The 24,040-nt window shown below is 44.2% G+C and overlaps 1 protein-coding gene across 1 annotated transcript in view; it reads left to right on the top strand.

Annotated features, from left to right (window-relative positions):
• Positions 1 to 23,536, top strand: part of PUM3 (pumilio RNA binding family member 3) — a 55,579-nt gene extending 32,043 nt beyond the window's left edge. Inside the window, exons 15-18 of the mRNA XM_046023523.1 lie at positions 15,143 to 15,365; positions 16,927 to 17,014; positions 19,359 to 19,449; positions 23,263 to 23,536. Of these exons, the coding sequence (XP_045879479.1) occupies positions 15,143 to 15,365; positions 16,927 to 17,014; positions 19,359 to 19,449; positions 23,263 to 23,395 (535 nt within the window). The 3' untranslated portion in view covers positions 23,396 to 23,536. The remainder of the gene's footprint in view (positions 1 to 15,142; positions 15,366 to 16,926; positions 17,015 to 19,358; positions 19,450 to 23,262) is intronic.
• Positions 23,537 to 24,040: the final 504 nt, after the last annotated feature.

Genomic DNA, 24,040 nt, shown 5'->3' with positions numbered 1-24,040 from the left:
CAGAGAGCCCGATGCGGGGCTCGATCCCAGGACCCTGAGTATGACCTGAGCCGAAGGCAGAGGCTTTAACCCACTGAGCCACCCAGGCGCCCCTATTTGTAATTTTTTGAGGAACGTCCACACCGTTTTTCCAGTGGCTGCCCCAGTCTGCATTCCCACCAACAGTGCACGAGGGCTCCTTTTTCACCACATCCTCCCCAACGCTTGTAGTTTCTTGTGTTAATGATCTTGACAGATATAAGGTGGTATCTCATGGTTTTGATTTGCTTTTTCCTGATAATGAGTGATGTTGAGCATCTTTTCTGTCGTGTGTCTGTTGGCCATCTGGATGGCTTCTCTGGAGAAATGTCTGTCCATGTCTTCTGTCCATTTGTAATTAGATTCTTTGTTTTTCTGGTGTTGAGTTGTGCAGGTCCTTTATATATTGGGACACTGACCCATTATCAGATCTGTCACTTGTAAATATCTTCTCTCACTCTGTAGCTTGTCTTTTAGTTTTGTTGATCATTTCCTTTGCTCTGCAGAACCTTTTTATTTTCCGTTTATTTTTGCTTTCCTTTCCCTTGCCTCAGGAGACATATTTAGAAAAAAGTTGCTACGGCCGATGTCAGAGAAATTACTGCCTGTATTCTCTTCTTGGATTTTTATGATTTCAGGTCTCACATTTAGGTCCTTAATCTGTTTTGAGTTTATTTTTGCGTATGGTGGAAGAAAGTGGTTCAACTTCATTCTTTTGCAGAATGTAGCTGTGCAGTTTTCCCAGCAGCTTTGTTGAAAATATCATCCTTTTCCCATTGCATAGTCTTGCCTCACAATCTTTTTTTGAGGATTAATTGACCCTGTAATTGTGGGTTTTTTTCTGAGCTCTCTGTTCTTTTCCATTGACCTGTGTGTCTGTTTTTGTGCCAGTATCTTACTGTTTGGATCACCACAGCTTTGTAGTGTATCTTGAAATCTAGGATTGCAGTATAGCCCGTTGTGCTCTTTTTCAAATTTTGCTTTAGCTATTCAGGCTCTTTGGTAATTCCATACAAATTGAAGAATTATTTGTTGAAGTTCTGGGAAAAATGCAGTTGCTATTTTGATTGGGATTTCAATCAGACTGCTTTGATTTCTACAGACTGCTTTGGTAGTATGGACATTTTAACAATATTTATTCTTCCAGTCCATGAGCACAGAATATCTTGCCATTTGTTTGTGTCACCTTCCATTTCTTTCCTCGGTGTTTTATAGTTTTCAGAGTACAGGTCTTTCGCTTCCTGGTTTAAGTTGATTCCGAGGTATTTTCTTTGGTGCAATTGCAAGTGGAATTGATTTCTTAATTTTTCTTTCCGTTACTTCATTACTACTGTATAGAAATGCAGTGGATTTCTATGTATTGATTTTGTGTCCTCCAGCCTTACTGAATTCATTTGTCAGGTCTGGTAGTTTTTTTGGTGGAGTCTTCAGGGTTTACTCTCTCTAGTATCATGTCATCTGCAAATAGCGGAAGTTTCTCTTCCTTACTTTTTCGGTTCCTTTGGTTTCGTTACGCTGTCTGATTGCAGTGGCTAGCCCTTCCAGTGCTCTGTTGAACAAAAGTAGGGAAAGTGGACGTCCTTGTCTGGCTCCTGATCTTAGGGGGAAGCTCGCAGTTCTTCATCATTGAAGATGCTGTCAGCTGTGAGTTTGAATAGATGGGCTGTATTATGTTGGGGTATGTTCCCTCTAAACCTCCTCATGGAGGGTTTCTATCACGAATGGAAGTCGCACTTTCTCAGATGCTTTTTCTGCATTTACGGAAATGCTCATATGGTTCTTAGCCTTTCTCTTGTTGACTCTGATGTATTATTTTGGTTGATTTGTGAATATTGAACCACTCTTGCGTCCCAAGAATAGATTCCACTTGATTGTGGTGAATGATTTTCTTTAAATGTATTAATGGGTTTGGTCTGCTGATATTTTGTTGAGGGTTTTTGCATCTGTGTTCGTCAGAGATAATGGCCTGTGATTCTTTTTCTTTTTTGTAGTTGCCTTTATAGGATTTGGTATCAGGGTAATGCTGGCCTTCTAGAATGAGTTTAGAAGCTTTCCTTCTATTTTTTGGAATCGTTTGAAAAGAATAGTTATTAATTCTTCATTAAATGTTTGGGAGAATTCCCTGGTGAAGCCATCTGGTCCTGGGCTTTTGTTTGTTGGAAATTTTTTGATTACTCTTTCAATGTCATTGCTGTTAGTCAGCCTGTTCACGTTTTCTGTTTCTTCCGGATTTAGTTTTGGGAGGTTTTATGTTTCTAGGAATTTATCGATTTTGTACAGGTTGTCCAGTTTATGGGCATTTAATTTTTCAGAAGATTCTCTTGTAATCCTTTGTATTTCTGTGGTGTGGATGGTTTTTTTCTCCTCTTTAATTTCTGATGTTATTTGAGCTCTCTTTTTGAGGAGTTTGGCTAAAAGTTTATCAATTCAATTTGTTCATCTTTTCAAAGAACGAGCTCCTGGTTTCATTGATCCGTTGATCTGTTCTTTTTTTTTTTAGTTTCTATTTTGTTTATTTCTGCTCAGGTCTTTATTATTTCCTTCCTTCTGTTGGTTTTGTGTTTCGTTGTTCTTTTTCCAGCTCTCTTTAGGTGTAAGGTTAGATTGTCTATTTGAGATGTCTCTTGCTTCTTGAGGCAGGCCAGTATTGCTATGGATTTACATCTTAGCACCATTTTTGTTGCATCCCAAAGATTGGAGGGTGCCGTGTCTTCATTTTCATTGTCTTCTAGCAGTTTTTGATTTCCTCTTTGACTTCTTGGTTGACCCATTGTTTAATAGCATATTAGCTATTTAACTTTCATGCGTTTGTGTTCTTTCCAGATCCTTTTTTGTGGTTGATTCCTAGTTTCATAGCATTGCAGTCAGAAAAGATACATAGTGTGACATGATTCTTTTTGAATTTGTTGACTTGTTTTGTGGCCTAATGTGTGATCTGTTCTGGAGAATATTCCATATGAACTTGCAAAAAATGTGTATTCTACTGTTTTAGGATAGAATGGTCTGAATATATCTCTTAAATCCCTCTGGTGCAATGTGTCATTCGTAGCCACTGTTCCCTTGTTGATTTTCTGTTCAGATGATCTGTCCCTTGATGTCAGTGGGGTATTAGGTCCCCTAATATTTTTGTATTACTGTCAGTTACTTCCTTTATGTCTGTTATTAGCAACTTTAGGTATTTGGGTGCTCCCATGTTGGGTGCATGAATATTTACAATTGTCACATCTTCTTGTTGGATTGTCCCCTTAATAATAATGTAGTATCCTAACTTGTCTCTTGTTGCAGTCTTTGTTTTAAAGTCTGTTTTGTTGCTTATAAGTATTGGTACCCAACTGTCTTTTTACTTTCATTTCCATAAAAAATGTTTTTCCACCCTTTCGCTTGCATTGTGCGTGTCTTTAGGTCTGAAATAAGTCTTTTTTTTTAATTTTTAATTTTTTTATAAACATATAATGTATTTTTATCCCCAGGGGTACAGGTGTGTGAATCTCCAGGTTTACACACTTCACAGCACTCACCATAGCACATGACATAAGTCTTGTAGGCAATGTTTACCTGGGTGCTTTTTAATACATTCTGTCAACCTGTGTCTTTTGATTGGAGTGTTTAGTCCATTTACGTTCAAAGTGCATATTGATGGATATGTACGTATTGCCTTTTGTTACTTGTTTTATGGGGGTTTTTTTGTTTGTGTGTGTGTGTGTGTGTGTGTGTGTGTGGTTCTCAGTTCCTTGCTCTTTTCTTTCACAGTTTGCTGGTTTTGTTCAGTGATGTACTTGGATTCCTTTTTCTTTATTCTTTTCATATCTATTGCTGGTTTTTTAATTGTCGTTATCATTAATAGTAATATCATTAATAGGAATCATAGTAATAATATAATTAATAATAATCATAGTAATAATATCATTAATAGTATTAATGGTAACATCAAGATGTCAGACATCTTCTGCATATAGCAGTCTGTGTTAAGTTGATGGCCACGAAAGTTTGAACCCATTCCAAAAGTGCTAAATTTGCTAGTGTTCTCCTCATTTCACCCCCATTTTAGGTATATGGTGTTACACTTTACATCCTTTTATTTTGTGACTAATGACTGATTTTTATATATTTACTTAATTTTACTGCTTTTATGCTTCCTGCTTTTCTTAATTCTGCTTATGGTCTTTCCTTTCTTCTTAGAGTCCACTTTAACATTTCTTGTAAGCCTGGTTTAATGGTGATGAATTTCTTTAACTTCTGTTTGTCTGGGAAACTCTTTGTCCTTCTGTTCTGAATGATAACCTTGTTGAGTAGTTTTTTTTTTGGTTGCGGGTTTTCCTCTGTGCACTTTGCATGTACCATGCCACTCTCTCCTGGCCTGTAAAGTTTCTACTGAAAAATCTGCTGATAGCCTTCGGGGGTGCCCTTGTATATAAATGTTTTCTTTTGCTGCTTTTAAAATTCTCTCTTTATCACTAGATTTTGTCATTTGAATTATTACTTGTCTTGGTGTGGACCTCCTTGGTTTGATTTTGTTAGAGGCTGTCTGTACCTCCTGGATTTGGTATCTTTTTTCTTTCCTAGATTTGGGAAATTTTGAGCTGTTATTTCTTCAAATAAGTCTTCTACCCCCTTTCTCTCTCTTCTTGTTCAGGGATCCCTATTATGTGAATATTAATACATTTGGTGTTATCACTGAGTTCCCTTAAATCTGTTTTCTTTTTTTATTTATTTTTTCTCCTGCTTCAGCTTGATTGCTTTCCATTATTCTGTCCTCCAGGTCACTGATCTGTTCTGCTTCTTGTAGTCTACTACTCATTCCATCTAGTGTATTGTTAATTTCAGTTATATTCTTCATACCTGATCGGTTCCTTTTTGTTTTCTATCTTTTTGTTGAGGGTCTTACTGAGGTCCTCCACTCTTTTCTCAAGTCAGTGAGTACCTTTATGACCATTACTATAAATTATCAGGCATATTTCTTATCTTTGTTTCATTTAGGTCTCTTTTGGTCTTATTCTTTCATTTGAGACATACCCCTCTGTCTCCTCATTTTGTCTAACTCTGTGTTTATTTTTGTGTGTTAAGAAAGTCAGCTGTGTCTCCTGTTATTGAAGGTAGTGGGTTTTTGTTGTTGTTGTTGTTGTTTTGTTTTTGTTTGTTTATTTTCAGGGTAACAGTGTTCATTGTTTTTGCACCACACCCAGTGCTCCATGCGTACGTGCCCTCCCTATTACCCACCACCTGGTTCCTCAACTTCCCACGCCCCCACCCCTTCAAAACCCTCTGGTTGTTTTTCAGAGTCCATAGTCTCTCATGGTTCATCTCCCCTTCCAGTTGCCCTCAACTCCCTCTCCTCTCCATCTCCCCATGTCCTCCGTGTTCTTTATTATGCTCCACAAATAAGTGAGACCATATGATACTTGACTCTCTCTGCTTGACTTATTTCACTCAGCATAATCTCTTCCAATCCCGTCCACGTTGCTACAAAAGTTGGGTATTCATCCTTTCTGATGGAGGCATAATACTCCATTGTGTGTATGTACCACATCTTCCTTATCCATTCATCCGTTGAAGGGCATCTTGGTTCTTTCCACAGTTTGGCGACTGTGGCCATTGCTGCAATAAACATTGGGGTACAGATGGCCCTTCTTTTCACTACATCTGTATCTTTGGCCCAGCAGTGCAATTGCAGGGTCATAGGGAAGCTCTATTCTTAATTTCTTCAGGAATCTCCACACTGTTCTCCAAAGTGGCTGCACCAACTTGCATTCCCACCAACAGTGTAAGAGGGTTCCCCTTTCTCCACATCCTCTCCAACACACGTTGTTTCCTGTCTTGCTAATTTTGGCCGTTCTAACTGGTGTGAGGTGGTATCTCAATGTAGTTTTAATTTGAATCTCCCTGATGGCTAGTGATGATGAACATTTTTTCATGTGTCTGATAGCCATTTGTATGTCTTCATTGGAGAAGTGTCTGTTCATATCTTCTGCCCATTTTTTGATATGATGATCTGTTTTGTGTGTGTTGAGTTTGAGGAGTTCTTTATAGATCCTGGATATCAACTTTTTGTCTGTACTGTCATTTGCAAATATCTTCTCCCATTCCGTGGGTTGCCTCTTTGTTTTGTTGACTGTTTCCTTTGCCGTGCAGAAGCTTTTGATCTTGATGAAGTCCCAAAAGTTCATTTTCGCTTTTGTTTCCCTTGCCTTTGGAGGCGTATCTTGAAAGAATTTGCTGTGGCTGATATCGAAGAGGTTACTGCCTATGTTCTCCTCTAGTATTCTGATGGATTCCTGTCTCACGTTGAGGTCTTTTATCCATTTCGAGTTTATCTTTGTGTACGGTGTAAGAGAATGGTTGAGTTTCATTCTTCTACATATCGCTGTCCAGTTTTCCCAGCACCATTTTTGAAGAGACTGTCTTTTTTCCATTGAATATTTTTTCCTGTTTTGTCGAAGATTATTTGACCATAGAGTTGAGGGTCCATATCTGGGCTCTCCACTCTGTTCCACTGCTCAATGTGTCTGTTTTTATGCCAGTACCACGCTGTCTTGGTGATCACAGCTTTGTAGTTAAGCTTGAAATCGGGTAACGTGATGCCGCCAGTTTTGTTTTTGTTTTTCAACATTTCCTTAGCAATTTGGGGTCTCTTCTGATTCCATACAAATTTTAGGATTATTTGCTCCAGCTCTTTGAAAAATACTGGTGGAATTTTGATCAGAATGGCATTAAAAGTATAGATTGCTCTAGGCAGTACAGACATTTTAACAATGTTTATTCTTCCAATCCAAGAGCATGGAACGGTCTTCCATCTTTTTGTGTCTTCTTCAATTTCTTTCATGAGTGTTCTGTAGTTCCTCGTGTACAGGTCCTTTACCTCTTTGGTTAGGTTTATTCCCAGGTATCTTATGGTTCTTAGTGCTATAGTAAATGGAATCGATTCTCTAATTTGCCTTTCTGTATTTTCATTGTTAGTGTATAAGAAAGCCACTGATTTCTGTACATTGACTTTGTATCCTGCCACGTTACTGAATTGCTGTATGAGTTCTAGTAATTTGGGGGTGGAGTCTTTGGGGTTTTCCATATAAAGAATCATGTCATCTGCGAAGAGAGAGAGTTTGATTTCTTCCTTGCCAATTTGGATACCTTTTATTTCTCTTTGTTGTCTGATTGCCGTTGCTAGGACTTCTAATACTATGTTGAACAAGAGTGGTGAGAGTGGGGATCCTTGTTGTGTTCCTGATCTCAACGGGAAGGCTGCAAGCTTTTTCCCATTGAGGATGATATTTGCTGTGGGTCTTTCATAGATAGATTTTACGAAGTTCAGGAATGTTCCCTCTATCCCTATACTTTGAAGCGTTTTCATCAGGAACGGATGCTGGATTTTGTCAAATGCTTTTTCTGCATCAATTGAGAGGACCATGTGGTTCTTCTCTCTTCTCTTGTTGATGTGTTCTATCACATTGATTGATTTGCGAATGTTGAACCAACCTTGTAACCCAGGGATGAATCCCACCTGGTCATGGTGGATAATCTTTTTAATGTGCTGCTGGATCCTGTTAGCTAGGATCTTGTTGAGAATCTTTGCATCCATATTCATCAGTGATATTGGTCTGAAATTCTCCTTTTTGGTAGGGTCTTTGCCTGGTTTGGGGATCAGGGTAATGCTGGCTTCATAAAAAGAGTCTGGAAGTTTTCCTTCTGCTTCAATTTTTTGGAACAGCTTCAGGAGAATTGGTGTTATTTCTTCTTTGAAAGTTTGGTAGAATTCCCCAGAGAATCCATCAGGTTCTGGGCTCTTGTTTTTTGGGAGGTTTTTGATCACTGCTTCAGTCTCATTACTAGATATCGGTCTATTCAGGTTGTCAATTTCTTCCTGGTTCAATGTTGGGAGTTTATAGTTTTTCAGGAATGCATCCATTTCATCTAGGTTGCTTAGCTTATTGGCATATAACTGTTGGTAATAATTTCTGGTGATTGTTTCTATTTGCTTGGTGTTAGTTGTGATCTCTCCCTTTTCATTCATGATTTTATTAATTTGGGCTTTCTTTTCTTTTGGATTAGTGTGGCCAATGGTTTATCGATCTTATTGATTCTTTCAAAAAACCAGCTTCTAGTTTCAATGATACGTTCTACTGTATCTCTGGTTTCTATCTCATTGATCTCTGCTCTAATCTTGATTATTTCCCTTCCTGTGTGTGGAGTTGGTTTGATTTGTTGTTGATTCTCCGGTTCTTTAAGGTGTAGAGACAGCTGGTGTATTCTGGATTTTTCCAATTTTTTTGAGGGAGGCTTGGATGGCTATGTATTCCCCCTTAGAACCGCCTTTGCTGTATCCCATAGGTTTGGACCGAAGTGTCTTCATTCTCATTGGTTTCCATGAATTGTTTAAGTTCATCTTTGATCTCCTGGTTGATCCAAGCATTCTTCAGCAAGGTGGTCTTTAGCTTCCAGGTGTTTGAGTTCCTTCTGGACTTTTCCTTGTGATTGAGTTCCAGTTTAAAAGCATTGTGATCTGAGAATATGCAGGGAATAATGTCAGTCTTTTGGTATCGGTTGAGTCCTGCTTTGTGACCCAGTATGTGGTTTATTCTGGAGAAGGTTCCATGTGCACTTGAGAAGAATGAGTATTCTGTTGTTTTAGGGTGGAATGTTCTGTATATGTCTATGAGGTCCATCTGGTCCAATGTTTCATTCAATGCTCTTATTTCTTTATTAATTTTCTGCTTCGATGATCTCTCTATTTCTGAGAGAGGCGTATTAAGATCTCCTACTATTACTGTATTCATATCAATATGACTCTTTATCTTGATTAATAGTTTTCTTATGTAATTGGGTGCTCCCATATTGGGGGCGTAGATATTTACAATTGTTAGATCATCGTCGTGGATAGTCCCTTTAAGAATTATGTAGTGTCCTTTTGAAGGGTCAGGGGTGGGAGGTTGGGGGAACAGGTGGTGGGTGATGGGGAGGGCACGTTTTGCATGGAGCACTGGGTGTTGTGCAAAAAGAATGAATACTGTTACGCTGAAAAAATAAATAAAAAGGGAAAAACAAAAAAACAAAAACAAAAACAAAAGCCCCCCCCCCCCCAAAAAAAAAAAAAACGTCCAAGAGATTCAACATGAAAGAGAGTCTCCTGCTGGCCTTGAAGAAGCAACTGCCTTGCTGTGGAAAGGGCCATGCAGCGAGGACTCTAAGTGGCCTCGAAGAGTTGAGAGTGACAGCCTCAGTCCTATAAGTGCAAGACCTGATATCTGCCCCATCCAGTGAGCTAGGAAAAGGACCCCAGCCTCAGAGGAGATCATTGTCCTATCTGACTCCTTGGTTTCAGCTCCGTGAGACCCTGAGCAAAGGACCCAATTACCTTGTGCCTGGACTCCCTGACCCACAAAAAGGGTGAGATGATAGATGTGCATTGCTTCCAACTGTTGGATTCATGGTCATGTGTTCCTGGGTGGTAAATAACTAATACACACGGGGACAAATTAACAGTAGGGAGGAGAGCTGCTCAGAGGGCCCATAACTCAGGAGGACACGTCCAGAGTCAACTGGCTTCCCTGATGGTGGGTTTTCATCTGGCCACAAGAAAACCTGTACAGGACTGAGATTTCCCACTGAACATCACACATGGAGACATAGATTCTCTTTCCCTCTGCTGCAGTGGTTCTCTGACCTCAGCATGCATCAGAATCACCGAAAGGGCTTGTCAGAACGTGTGGCAGAGCTCTGCCTACAGAGTTTCTGGTTCAGGAGGTCTGAGCTAGGGCCTGAGAATCTTCATGTCTATTACATTCCCAAGTGAAGTTGATGCTACTGGTCCTGGGACCCCACTTTGAGAACCACAGCTCTCTGATAAATAAAGAGGTCCTAGTTCCCTTTAAAAAAAAAAAAAAAAAAAAGAATTATGTAGTGTCCTTTTGTATCTCTGACTACAGTCTTTAGTTTAAAATCTAATGTATCTGATACGAGAATCGCTACCCCCGGCCTTCTTTTGAGGCCCAGTGGCATGAAAGATGCTTCTCCATCCCTTCACTTTCAGTCTGGGTGTATCCTTAGGTTCAAAATGGGTCTCTTGTAGACAACATATGGATGGGTCCTGTCGTTTTATCCAGTCTGCAACCCTGTGTCGTTTTATGGGCGCATTTAGGCCATTCACATTGAGAGTGATTATTGAGAGATAGGTTTTTATTGACATCGTGTTACCTTTGAAGTCTTTCTGTCTGTAGATTGTTTCTATATTTCTGTTCAATGATATTCTTAGGATTTTTTCTCTTTTATAGGACCCCCCTTAATATTTCCTGCAGTGTCGGCTTGGTGGTTGCATAGTCTTTTAAGCCTTGCCGGTCTTGGAAACTCTTTATCTCTCCATCCATTTTAAATGTCAGTCTTGCTAGATAGAGTATTCTTGGCTGCATGTGCTTCTCATTTAGTACTCTGAATATATTTTGCCAGCCCTTCCTGGCTTGCCAGGTCTCTGTGGACAGGTCTGACGTTATTCTAATGGGCTTTCCTCTGTATGTAAGGAGCTTCCTTGTCCTAGCTGCTTTTAAGAGTGTCTGTCGTGAAACATAATTCCTCATTTTAACTATAAGGTGTCGCGAGGACTTTCGAGAATCTAAAATCTTGGGGGGAAATCTCTGCCTCTAGTACATGAACGTTGTTTCCATTTGTGAGATTGGGAAAATTTTCATAGCGAACTTCTTCCACTATATCTTCTAGACTTCTTTCTTTTTCCTCCCCTTCAGGGATTCCAATAATTCTGACGTTGGAATGTTTCATGGCATCATTTATTTCCCTGATTCTGTTTTCGTGGCTTCTTAGCTGTTTGTTCCAGGCTTCCTCCTGATCCTTTCTGTCTGTTTGTCCTCCAGATCACTAATTCTGTCTTCTGTCTCAGTTACCCTAGCTTTTAGAGAATTTAGATTAGATTGGAACTCATTGAGAGCATTTTGAACATTGTCCCTGGTGGCTTTCAGTTCTGCCCCAACATTGTGAACATCATCCCTGGTGGCTTTCAGTTCTGCCCTAATCAATTCTGTTTGGTCATCCATGGCTTTCTCCAACCTAGCTATTGCCTGGATAATTGTTAGCCTGAATTCCTTTTCCGACATATTGTCTATGTCGATAGCCATTAGCTCTGTCGCAGGAGGCCCATCCTCTGTATTTTTCTTCTGTTGGGTATTCCTCCTCCTAGTCATTTTGGTAAGAGATGACTGAACAGATGCAGCTGGACTTATCGATTGTGGTGCAGTCAATGTGCACCCTGGAACGCTTCTGTGCAATCAGGGTTCCCCACCCAAATGAGAGAGAAAAGAAAAGAAAAATAGAGAAGAAGAAAGGAAAAAAAGGGAAAAGAAAAAAGGAAAAAAAAAAAAAGAGAGAGAGAGAGAGAGGGAAAAAAGGGAAGATAAAAGAGAAGGCTCAGCCCAAATGGGCCCCAAGGTAAGATTTATGAAGTATAGAAACAAAAACAGACAAACAAAAAGACTGATAAAAGTATATGACAAGAGAAAAAAAAAATATATATATATAAGCAAAAAGGGAAGAACCTCCTCAGAAACAACCCCAAGTACAAGATTTATATACTATCAGGACAAACACAAATTCACAGAAACACTGACAGAAGGAAAAATTGGGAGAGTGGTTATAAATTCTCAGTGTGGGCGAGGAAGGTTATTTTGATTCTTCCTGGATGTATCTTGATGTTTTTGTTAAGGGACTCAACTTTCCTAAGTTACAGGGGGATTAGAAACTGGTTTGCCTATAGGGGTAGCATTAATTGGGACAGGGGATTACCTTGAAGTTTAACTCTATATGTATAGTAGAAAATAAAAATTAAAAAAGAATAAACTAGACTAAACTAAGTTAAAATTTAAAAAATTAAAAAAATAGAAAAGCAAAAGAAAAGCACGGGTGTATGTATCAAAAAGTTCAGGTTAGAAAGTTATTAAGGAATTTGATGTACTGGACATCTCAGTGTGATGGTAAATAGGTTAAAAAATTATCTGTATATATTAAAAAAATAAAGAACCAGAATATTGGTAAAGAGTTAAAAATAAAAGTTGTATTTATGAAGTCGTGGTGGTTGTTCTCTTGTAGTCTTTTTTTTTTTTTTTCCTTCCTTCCTGGTTGGTTTTCTGGGGGAGGGGCCTGCCACGTGGGTTTTCAGACAATGATGTTCCCTGAGTTAGGTCCTCCCGCTCCCCTCAAGGGGGTGAGCTCTGAGGAAACTGTTTTTTTCAGCCTTTTGTTCTCTGGGGGTTTTTAATGTTCTTTCATCTGCTTTCTCTCGCCTTGACAGCTTTTGATGGTTTTTGGAGGCTTAGAGGAGAGCAAACTGCACCCCGACCTCCCTGTCAGAGAGAAGCCTCGGAATGCTCTGCAGAGCTGCTGGCAGAGTCGGTTCCAAGTCACAGTCCCTGGGGATGCAGGAGCTCGTTGTACCCAATACCAGGGCAGCGGCAGTTGTCTGGGCAGCTCCAGACCGCCAGAGAGGTTCCGAGCAGAGATCACACACTGAGATTTTCCCGCTGTCCCGGGCTGGGAATGTCTGGTTTTTCTGGATGCCAGAGCTCCAGGCTAGCACCTATGAGCACCTCTCCCAAGGGAGGGTGTGGGATGCGCGTGTTTCAGGATTGCCGTCTGGCCAGGCTCCCAGCCCCTCACGGGAGCCGGACCCCACTTGTTCTCGGGCGCGCTGGCGGCTCAGGGACCGAGACCAGATTTCTCCGCCGCACTCTGTCTGGCTCAGCGCCAGGGGAGGCTGTCCTGGGCCCGGGGACTTCGGTCCCTGTCCCTAACTGCCCCGATTCCCACTATTTATCCCCTCAATCCTTTGCTCTTTGTTTTGTGAGTGCTTTCAACCAGACTCCAAGTTAATGCTGGTCCCCAGACGCAGAGCAGTCTCGTATTGGGGTATCACTTTCCAATCGGTCGCCTCTGATGGCTCCCTCCCCCTTTGTTTATCTTCCGATATCGGTCTGACGTTCCCAGTCTGCTTTACCTGCCACTGGCGTCTTCTGCTCCAGTAGAGATCCAGATGGCTATAATTCTGATCTCAGGCTGATTTCATGGGTGGTCGGAGTTCCCTGGTAGGTAATCAGCTCACTTTAGGGTACAGGTTGAAACTGCGTCTCCTCCTACTTCCCCGCCATCCTGACTCCCCTGAAGGTAGTGTTCTTAGGGAGACGACCTCCTGGAGCGCCCCGCAGTGCAGTGTCCCCTGTTCACCAGAAGCTGGCACTCGGGTATCTAGTGTGTATGTTGTGAGCACCTTACAGTTGTGGCTGAGCTACTTTTCCCTTCGTTGTCGTTACGTACAGCGGCTCTCTTTCCCTGTCGTGGGCAGTGTTTGGGCCCTGTGTTGTTAGTGGGCCAGCAGGGGCCCACCTTGGACTTGATTTGAGTCAGACCAGGCATTTGCCAGAGATGTCGTAGCACCGAACTGCCCTGTTATCATCCCCTGAGCAGCTTTCATTGGTGGGCGGGGCCTGCAGTCAGACCAGACTCTGTCCCCAGTCCCTGCTGGAGCTGGCCTGGACTGGTGTGTGTGGTTAACTTCCCCTCTTGCCAGGGCAGGAGTTCCTTTGGAGTGGGCTGGCCGCTGTCAGCTTGCAGAGCTGCTTTGGGTGGTCTCTGCCCAAGGGGGTATTGGAGGAGGGAGGTCTGCAGGACAAGGCCGTGTGGAGCTGAGGTCTGCTGTGGGAGGGGCCCCGGGCGGGGGCCCGGCTGGGGAGGGGCTGTGCTGGCAGAAGTGCTCAGGACCCGGGCATGCTATTACCAAATCGGGTGGAAAGTGTTGTCCAGGCACTGGTTCCTGCACGTGTCCATGTATCTTGGCTAGGGGACAAGGAAGGGAAATGTCCACTCTTCTTGGTTCCTGTGGAAGTCTCCCAAGGATCCCTGACCTTCCATCACAGGCTGTGAGATTAGGAAACCGATTTCCCTCCTGTTGTGCCCCACATGCTTTTCAAACTGCTGGCTTCTATGCTGTGTCTCCACGGGGCTGTTTGTTGTGCGGTGTCCTTAAGGCGGGAACTCCCCCCCGCCGCCCCACAAAAAAGGCAGGGACTCCCATTTTCTCTCACCCTCCCAGTTCTCCCAAGCCAGGCACGCTAATTTTTTAAAATTCCAGGCGTTAAGCCCCACTGATTGTAAGAACTCATGAAATTATGCCCCGCTGAATTAATTAACTTCTTTCCTTTTTTTTTCTTTTTTTTTGCCCTGCTGAATTTCAAAGCCAGATATTACAGGGATTTGTCTTCCCCACGCAGGCACCCTGTGCATGGGGTACCTGACATGAGGGTTTGTTTCCCTTCCTTCTCCACGCCCACTGTATCTCTCCCTCCTACAGATAGTCCTGGGCGTCCTTTTAGCTCTCTGACATGCCTCTGCCTTTCCTACCCTCTTCGATATGGCCTCTTGTCTACATTTAGCTATGGAGAGTCTGTTCTGCCAATCCCGTGGTCATTCTCTGGGTTATGTACACTGATGTGGGTGTTACCTAGTAGTGTCCATGGGAGGAGGGGTCCTCCTGCTCCACCATCCTCCCTGGAAGTCAGTTTCTTTCTTTCTTTTTTTTTTTTTTTAAAGATTTTATTTATTTCTTTGACAGACAAAGATCACAAGTAGGCAGAGAGGCAGGCAGAGAGAGGAGGAAGCAGGCTCCCCGCTGAGCAAAGAGCCCGACTCGGGGCCCAGTCCCAGGACCCTGGGATCACCACCTGAGCTGAAGGCAGAGGCTTTAACCCACCACGTAGGCTCCCGGAAGTCGGTTTCTTTATTTTTAAAGCTAGTGGCATCATATAATGAAGTATTCTAGAGAGTAGTGTCCATAAAGTGGTCTACTTGTGTCTTAGAATTTGTTGTTGCTGTTGTTTGGGTTTTGGATTGGTTCAGGCTGTTTGTTGTTACGTAAGTGCTTGTTCTGTGCCCGGCACAGTTCGGATGCTGGGGCATGAAGATGGCAGACGGTATCCCACCCTTAAATTGCTTATTACCTGTACGCACAACAGAGACAGACAATTACAGTAAGTTTGACAAAGACTGTTTTAAGCCCTTAGAGGTTTTTGTGCTAATACGATCGTTGTATTCCCTTTGCCATTCATCTTACCTTAACGCCTCATTCACCATGTTCCCACAGTAAGAAAGATACAGCGATCCGCCGACGTGAGCTCTTAGAGGCCATCTCTCCTGCTTTGTTAAGCTACCTGCAAGGACACGCCCGAGAACTGGTGTGGGATAAGTCTGCGTGTGTGTTGGTGGCCAACATTCTGGGAGCGGCCACTGGAGACGTTCAGCCTGCCATGAATGCCGTTGCCAGCTTGGCAGCGGCCGAGCTCCATCCCGGTGGCAAGGATGGAGAGGTAACGCGCTACTCTAAGACAGGTGGAAAGCAGCAGCGTTGCATAACCCCAGTCACTGAGGACATTGCCGTAGAGAGAACGCGAATGCCAGTTGTCTCAGCTCTGCCCGTGCTGACAGCCCATCCGATCGTTGCGGGTTCGAAATACCGGTGCTGTTACCACCCTGTCTCTCCCAGAGTCTTCCCCTGACTTCACGTTACCTACAGAGGAGGAGAAACAGAATCTTCTCACTGTGGCTCTCTGTTGTCCACGATTGGCCCCAGACTGCCTTTCTAGCATATCCTGTGTTCTTAATTCTATTTTGAATTTGCTTTGGGTTTTTGCACCTCTCTGCATTTGCACGTTTCTTCCTGGGCCTCGATGCTGCTCCCTGTGTCTCCATGTTGCTGTGCTGTCGCTGTAGGAGGCCCTGCTCATCCTCCTGCAAGGCCCCCAGCGTCCTTCTCATGGACGTTTTCCCCAGTTCCCTCTCATTATAAGAGTCTGCTCTTTCTGGTAGCTCCCGCCTGTGTTACTTGGCCCCTGAGTAATTCTGCCTCGCTTCTGAAGTTCATTGATTCATGGACCTGATTTGTGCGAGGCACGGTCAGCACCCTTCCCCCACCCCCCTAAAGCTTATCATTTTGTTGAGCACCGTATTTAAATGTAATTACCTAAGTTAGGATTGAGATAAGTGCCGGGAGGGGAACCTGCGGGTTCTGTGGGACTGTATGAGGCCGGGAGCCAGCCTCTCCGCAGGAAGGCTTCCCTGAGGCAGTGAAAGCTACCCTGAGACCAGAGGGTTGTAGTGTGGTGTAGAGGCAGAAAGAAGATGGTAGGCGGGGGAAAGACATGCAGCAGTCCAAAGGGAGAAAGGGGAAGAAGGGGGCTGGCTCGGCTGAGAACAGAAGGCTCAGGGGCTGGGGGTTGGAGATGGGTTGGCAGCAGGAAGAGAGGAGGGCAGAAGGCCGACCGTGCAGGCTTTGTTCTCCACTGGCTCGTCAGCTGGCGCATGTGCGGAGTCTGCAGAGTCCTGATGTGGCCCCTGGGCCTTAGAGAAGCCCTGGACCTGTCCTGCCTGGGGCCGCGCAGATGAGCAGGCTGGGAAGATGGACGCATAATGAGTTCCCCCTTAGGAGACTGAGTGTCTCCCCTGCCTCATAAGGAGAGATCCTAGGTATGTGGGACCAGCTGATGCTTAAACATCATTCAGTGCCAGCTTTCCGTGCTTCTCTGCTGTCACGTTTTGTCCCAAAGGTGTCTTTGTACCTCAGCACTGCATACTGCCACCCGGATGGCGCTCGGCGTGATCCTGAGGCGCGCACTGTGCTGGGGCCGTTCAGCTGGGAGCACCTGATGCGGAGCCCCAGAGTTTTTTAGCAGCTCCTTTGAATATCCGTCTGTCAGTGTGGGGATTAGACTAGATCGCTGGTCCCCCGGGTGTACATGGTCCCTTCTCGGTGACTTGACCTCCACAGCACGGTGGAACTTCCCACGTGGCCACGTCGTCACCTGTGCGTGGTAGAGAACACATGGTAGGCCGGGGCGTGGCTCAAAACAGCTGTTTCTGTTTTCTTTCCAGCTGCACGTTGCGGAGCATCCCGCAGGACACCTCGTTCTGAAGTGGTTAATAGAACAAGATGAGAAGATGAAGAAAAGCGGAAGAGAAGGTAGGCTATAAAACAAGGATCTTCCTGAATCGTCTGTGGAATTTCCTAACCCTGGCAGCCCTGAACTCGATGCCCGCCGTTTATGTTCACATGAAATTTGTTGAGTGTTTAGAAATGGTGTCTGTGGACAAGAAATGATTCAGTGCTTGCAGATAATGCTCTAGTAAATACTGGAAATTTATGTCCTGGAGTCCTTTCATTTCCTTTCTCTTTCCTCTCCTCCTGCATTGCCTCTCCTCCCATGCTCCCTCAGTCTTCTGACCTGGTGCAGCCAGGGCCCTAAGAATGCCATTATGTTCCTTGGTGGGTTGGGGGGAGTTGGTGAGACTTGAGGGGGGGAACATTTGTGAGTGTCACTGGGGTACAGTTGAAAAGCAGGATATCTAGCTCTAGTTTGGAGGAAGGGAAAAGCAAAAGAAAGTAGTCCTCGTCAGAATTTTGAACTGAACGCCTGTTTGGGCAGTGAAATACGTGGGACCACAGAGCAGGCCAGTCTTGACCTTTGTGGCTTTTCACAACGCTCACAGCTGCTCTGTAGAAACTCCGCTTTCAAGAGAAGGACAGCATCTTTTAATCGAATTGAAAAGTCGCATACCATTCCTTTCTCAGCCCCGTCTTTGACCAGACCTTCTGTTACTAAATTCGGGCTCCATCCAGCGTTTTAGCCGCTAAGGAGATCTCCCCCCAACCGAGTTTGAACAGTTTGGGCGTTCTGTCATTGTGTCTGAAAAAATGTGACAGATCCTGAATTTAGGTCTTGAGGCAAGTTGCAGTTCTGATGGCTGGCGAGGCAATCGATACGCAGTCAAACTGTCACTTCTCACTCTGCCTTGAATAGAGACTTAGGGCCGCTTGCCACTGCAAACTTTTTGTGAAGGAGAAAGCTTCTTGTAATAAATTTTGAACAAGAAATAACATACTGAGTCATTTTTTGTTATTAAGAAGTTGGTGCACAGTTGAGCTGAGTTTGTGTCCAAAAAGTTGTCTGGCTTGCTTTTAAAATCCAGAGAATTTTCTAGTGACATTTTTCCTTAATTCAGTTACACTGACAGCCGTGAAACACGCCTGCGTGGGCCTCGCGTGTGTATCAGATGCACGTAGCACGGAACCAGTGCGGCTGTCTCCGTTACCTGTTGCTGTGTAACAGGCCACCTCAAAGCTCGGTGGCTCTCGAACAACATCCTGTCAGGACTTGGTGGAGCTTGGTTTTGCGCACAGTCCTCTGGGGCTGCTCTGTTTGGGGTCGGAGTGTCTGTCTGGTTGGTGGCTGGTGTGGCCCAGTCCAGCAGCCTCAGTCCCCTAACCGTGGTTGGGTTTTAAGAGAAGAAAGCACTGCGGAGTAAGTTTTTGATTTAGCCTCAGAAGTTACCACACGTAACTCTTCCCACACTCTCTTGGCGAAGTCAGTCACAGAGCCCCGCTGGAATTCAGGAGAAGACGTCGATTCCCCCACAGCCCAGGGGTGCGGGCGTGCAGCATTCCAGCAATGCTCTTGTGCTCGCATTTCAGAAACATCGTCTGTCTTGCGAGTTGATTACATCCTTCCTTAACGCGTGCCATGAAGAGCTGCGTGCCATGAAGAGCTACGTAGCCATAGGCCTCTTGGCTTTCAAAGGGTCCTCACACTTGGGTATCTTTGGGGGAATTACGCATGCTGTATACCCAAGATACTTGCCTTCAAGATAGGCTGCCCTCACTTCCATGTGCACCAAGTCCCAGCTTTCAGAGTTTCTCCGTTGTCCAAGAATTAGTTACGCTTAGATGGCACAGTGAGTTAAAGATGATATACCAAAAGCTTAGAAATCTGGGAATAACACACAAAATAATAACCAAAGATGAATAATATTCTTGATGGGTGAATGTCTAGCTTTATGGAGAGGAATTACCAGGTGTCAGCTGCAACAGTCACCTGGCCACTGGTGTTCCTTGCGGCACCTTCCGAGTGAGCGTTTTTCACGAGGGAGAACTTGATTCCATCCAGCATGAGGTACTGCTGTCAAACATTGACTTCCTGAATACCTTTCAGGTCAGGGTTAAATCATTAAAGAGTACAAAGAGATGCAAACACGAGCAAGTGAGCTTTTTATAAGAATTCAAGGTCTGTCTTGAGTAATTACACTAAACATAGTGTGAGACTTGGACCAGAGTTGAAAGACATGGCTGTATTAAAAAGACATTAAAAATAAATCGGAGCTGGAACTTACAGTGTTAAGGGAGGTTGAGTGAGAACTCTTTTTATTCACTTTTTGATTAAAACATGCGTTTGCAAATTTAAGGGCGGTAGGGACAGAGATGGGGAGTTTAAATCTTGTATGCTGTCACTGAGTTTCAGTCTGTTTTTCAGGTTGTTTTGCAAAAACACTTGTCGAGCATGTTGGTGTGAAGAACTTGAAGACCTGGGCTAGTGTAAACCGCGGGGCGATTGTCCTGTCTAGGTACGTCTGATATGTGCCTTTCTGCGTAGGGCCCTCCTCCTGAAAGCCCGTTTCCTTTCAGAAGACACTTCCTTCACCTTCTTTCTCGGTTCCGAGCTTTGTTCTAATTGTTCGGTGTTCCTCACAGTCACTCAGGGTCTAGGCAAGTGTACCAAATAGTGGAAATCAAGCCCAACTCTTCATGTCGGTCCTTACTTACCTCCACCCTTCCGGCTTCAAGGACTGTAAAATTGTCGCAAGGTCTCCTTCGGGGGTTTCACCCCATTTAGGGTTTCAACCAATGTGATTGTATTCTCTCTCTCTCTTCTCTCTCCTCACTCTCAGGAAAGCTCTTTACGTTTGGTTAATTTGTAGAGATCCCTTTCACTACCTCCTTTTCCCCCCAGATTAGGGAGCCCTCCAACACCCAGTTATTATAAATTATATAAGTCGTAGGACTTGCCAAGCCCGTGTGTTCTGGAGCTTTATTCTTGTTATTATTAATTACTTATCTCAGACATATAGCAACTCGCTCACCTATTGCATTTAGTATTTGTTCGGCTTAAAATTAACATTATGATATAATAAGCCATTAGTTTATCTAATATCATAACTCCTCGCCTGGTCCTCTTTCCTGTTAGCCTGTTGTAACCCACTTCCGCCGTCCTGAGAGATGCAGAAGAGACTGCATCACTTTTTGTTTTGTTTTTTTCTCTTTAAAATTTTGTCTTAGTATTATTTTACCCCCTTTTGATCTCCTTTATCCCTATCCACACCTTCCCTGCCCCCCTCCACGCTCCCACAAACACACATACTTCCTGCCTCTGGCAACTACCGATCTCTGTATTTATGAGCTTGTTTGGTTTTGTTTTTTGGGGGGTTTTTTCTTTCTTTTCTTTCTTTTTCTTTTTTTTTACTTAGATTTCCACGTATGAGAGGGGCACCAGGGTGCCTCATTCGGTTAAGCACCTGCCTTCAGCTCAGATCATCATCCTAGGGTTCTGGGATCCAGCCCCATGTTAGGTGCCCTGCTCAGTGGGCAGTCTGCTTCTCCCTCTCCCATTGCCTCTCCCCCCACTCGCGTTCCCTGACTCTCTCAAATAAATAATAATATTTTAAAAAAAGATTCCACATCTAAGAGAGATTATACAGTATTTATATCATTTGATGGTCTCATTGCAGTTATGGTTTTGACCAAATCGTCATTGCGTTCTTTTTAATGGATTAGACTTGTCCCTCTGAAAACTGTGAGAGTTGCTTTTTAAACCACGACTCACTTTACATGCAATTTTCTTTCCTGATTTTCAAGTATTCTTAAAAGGATTCTGGAGGCATTTGCTAGTGAAGTCTGCAAGCTGATTGTTTATTTCTAATTAAAATGGTAGAAAACTGATGATTGGTACATCGATGCGTGCATTCCACCTGTTTATTATTCTCTAGACAGAGTCGTGTCGAGTTTATAATTCACAGGTCATTGAGACTTCAGCTTCCATGCATTCTGTTCCTGGATGCGAAACCCTTCCATTAACCACATCCATTTAAAATAGATTTGTTTGTTGTTGTGAAGTAGTCACTGTCGACTCTTTCCCCCTCCCGTGTTAGTGCGGTTTGGAGAAAGAGACACCAGAGTCTTCGACTGAATCTCCCACAGTGTCGCACGTGCAGCGCACCGTGCAGTTTAGTCTACGCTGTTCGCAAACGTTGGGCCTTTATTCCGTATAAAATTTGACTTGGAACACATAGACAGACAGACACACTCCTTTGGGGCATTCATTTCTTTGGGTCGATCAGGATCTCCAAATACGTGGGTGGTGCAGATCATTTTTGTTCATTTCTCTTTGAAATTAGACGATTTTCTAGTGGACGTCAAAGAGCCAGAATCCTTTAGCTGAAGCGTGGATTTATTTAATGGGAGCTTTTTTACCAGGCGTTTAAGAGTGTTAACACGTACTACTGACATATCCTTTCATTAACACTCGATTAACTAAAAATTTCAGCCATGCCACGCAATTAATTTGTAGAGCTCGCTCATCGATCATAGCTCGTTTGGGTGGATTGCAGTGCTCGGAAGGCTGCTGCAGGCTTATTGCAGAACACTGCTTAGAGGTGGACCACTAGTCCACACAGTGTTTGAGGTTCTGAAGGGAAGTTGAATTACCAATGACCTAATGCTTGATTAATACAATAATCGATGTTATTTGGTTTTAGAATACTGTTACGTACTCGGCTTGTTTGGTGAAATTCTCTGCTTCTTTATATTTTACTTGAAACTCGTGCAGTGTTTTTCCCCCAGAAATCTTTTTTATAATAAGTGAAAAGACATCATGGGTTTTAAAAAAAAAAAAAGACTTTCAGCCTTGTATGCAGCCTGAAAATGCTTCAGGGAAGCAAAATTCTCTAGCATTTAGATCATCGTGGGCTCTAGGCTTCCGGACTGGGTTCCAGGCCCAGCTCACTGTGTAGTCTTAGGCAAATGATTCAGCTTCTCTGAAACTTCATTTTCTTGGTTGTAAAACTGGATTCGGAATCATCACAGGTCATCGTTGGGCTGCGTGAGATGGTGGAGGTCCCATGCTTAGCATTATGCGTGTGCTCAGCAAATACTGACCTTGTGCTTCGTGTCAGTATAGAAAATAAAAACGACCTGGTGAATCACCAGCCTGTTAAAAGGGACTTTTACCAACTTTCTCAGCTTCCCAGGTGGCAGGCTGTGCTTGTTGCTGGTCTCCCATACCAAGTGGGATGCTGCCGGGTGGTGCTGGCTTGCCGTCCTCTATGCATGTGATGGAAGTTCTTGGCACGAGGGACTTTGGGAAACGGCATGCGATTTGGTTCTAGGATGTGTTTCAGAGGTCAGCATTAAAATGCTATGAAGAAGGAGGAAACCAGGAGACTGAGCCCTCCATTCTGCAGTCAGGCCCCTGTTTATAGAGAAAGGGGCCTTCCTGTCACCAGCCTCCAGGACGTCATTCACTTTCGGGGATAGAGCCTTCTAGCAAGGTTTCAGAAAGCAGAGCGGACTTGTTTATTTTAATGGCTCATGTTGAGTAAGCATTGAGTGCTTACTAAGTGTCAGGCTCTGTCTAGGTGCTTTAGGTATGAGATCATTTGAGCCTCAGAAACCCTCTGTGATGGCAGGTGGCTTGTGTTGATCCCATTTATAGGTCAGGAGGCAGTCCTAGAGAATTTAAACAACATGCTCCTGCTTGTACGGTTGTGGAGCGGCAGAGGTGTTTTTCAAGTCTAAGCCATTAGGCTCTGAGGTAAAGCTGCTTACCCCTTCCCATGTTCTAGCTACAGAGTTGAGGAGGCCAGCTCTTCCCTGCTTCCCTGGCGGGGCCCCCGCCTTTCCCTCTGTGCATCCCTCCACACCTGCTCATTCGGTCCCTCGGCGCTTCTCAGCCATCTGCTCTGCACGTGTGCTGCCGAGAAATCACGAAGTAAAAGCCGGGGTTGCTGTTCTTGAGCTCACCTGGGTGCGGAAGGGAAGATAGAGTACATGCAGGAGCTGTGTCTAAGGCAGGGTGTTTTCCTGAGATGATCAGTCACAGGGGAGGTGGGACCAGTTCTGTACGGGGCGGAGGTGCTCCCACATCGGCGCGGCTCGCCCAGCGAGGTTAGAAAACGTGTTCTGTCGATGTGGTTTCCCAGCAGAGGCTACCAGCCCCCATCATTCAGCTGCTGGATTCAAAAGATGGACTTCTCATTAGAGGACTTGTCTCACAAATCAGCGAATTGTTTATACCTCGCATGGCGATAGTAATTGCAGCTGATTAGGGGTCTTTATGAAACACGATTGTTTTTTGTTTGTTAATCTTTGTCTCCTGTCTTCAGCCTTCTCCAGAGTTCCGATCAAGAAGTTGTGCAGAAAGTCAAGGCTGGACTGAAGGGCCTCATTCCCACATTGGAGAAAAACAAAAACGCCAGCAAAGGAGTAGAAATGCTACTTGAAAAACTGGCCGCATAGTGGACACAGTTAAGAACAAGAGAGAATCGGTTCTCCTGTTCTCTTTCCCCAGTGTGGACAAGAAGTGCTCGGGTCTACCTTCCTGGGAATCTGGGTGCTCTGTATATGTTTCTTTTTTGTATGAGTCTATTTATAAAACAATTTCTAAAAATTGCCTTTTTTTTTTTTTAATCCCAGCCAAGTCCTCTATCGTACTGAGTAGTGAGGAAATCAGAGAGGAGGCGTAACGTTAAGAGGTTTAACTCCTAGACGGTGGGGCCAGCCCCGAACGTGCTGCGGAGGAGCAGGTGTTGATTGAAGAGAAGACGTCTTCAGAAGCAGTAGTCTGAGAAGGCTTCATGGAGGAGGTGGGGCTTGGGGATCTTGAAGGAAGGCGGGGCGTAGCCCGAAGGAGCCCAGGGTAGTCTGTGGCGGGAGCAGAGGGGAACTTCCTGTAGCCTTGGGGCCTTGATGGCTCCAGGGAGAGAGGGTCGGCTGCAGACAGAGCGACTCCCCCCCCCCCCCCCCGCCTTAGGGATGGGGCTCGGGTTCGTGTTTGCAAGGAAGGCTCTGGAGTAAGGAAGGCTCCCGGGGGGAAATGTGCTGCAGAAATGAGGGCATCACCGAGGTAGCCCCGTGAAGGTCCAGGTCCCTGGGAGAACCTTC

This window comes from Meles meles, chromosome 11, assembly GCF_922984935.1.
Source record: "Meles meles chromosome 11, mMelMel3.1 paternal haplotype, whole genome shotgun sequence".
In the NCBI taxonomy this organism is placed as follows: Eukaryota; Metazoa; Chordata; class Mammalia; order Carnivora; family Mustelidae; genus Meles; species Meles meles.
This window is presented reverse-complemented; position numbering and strand designations above follow the sequence as displayed.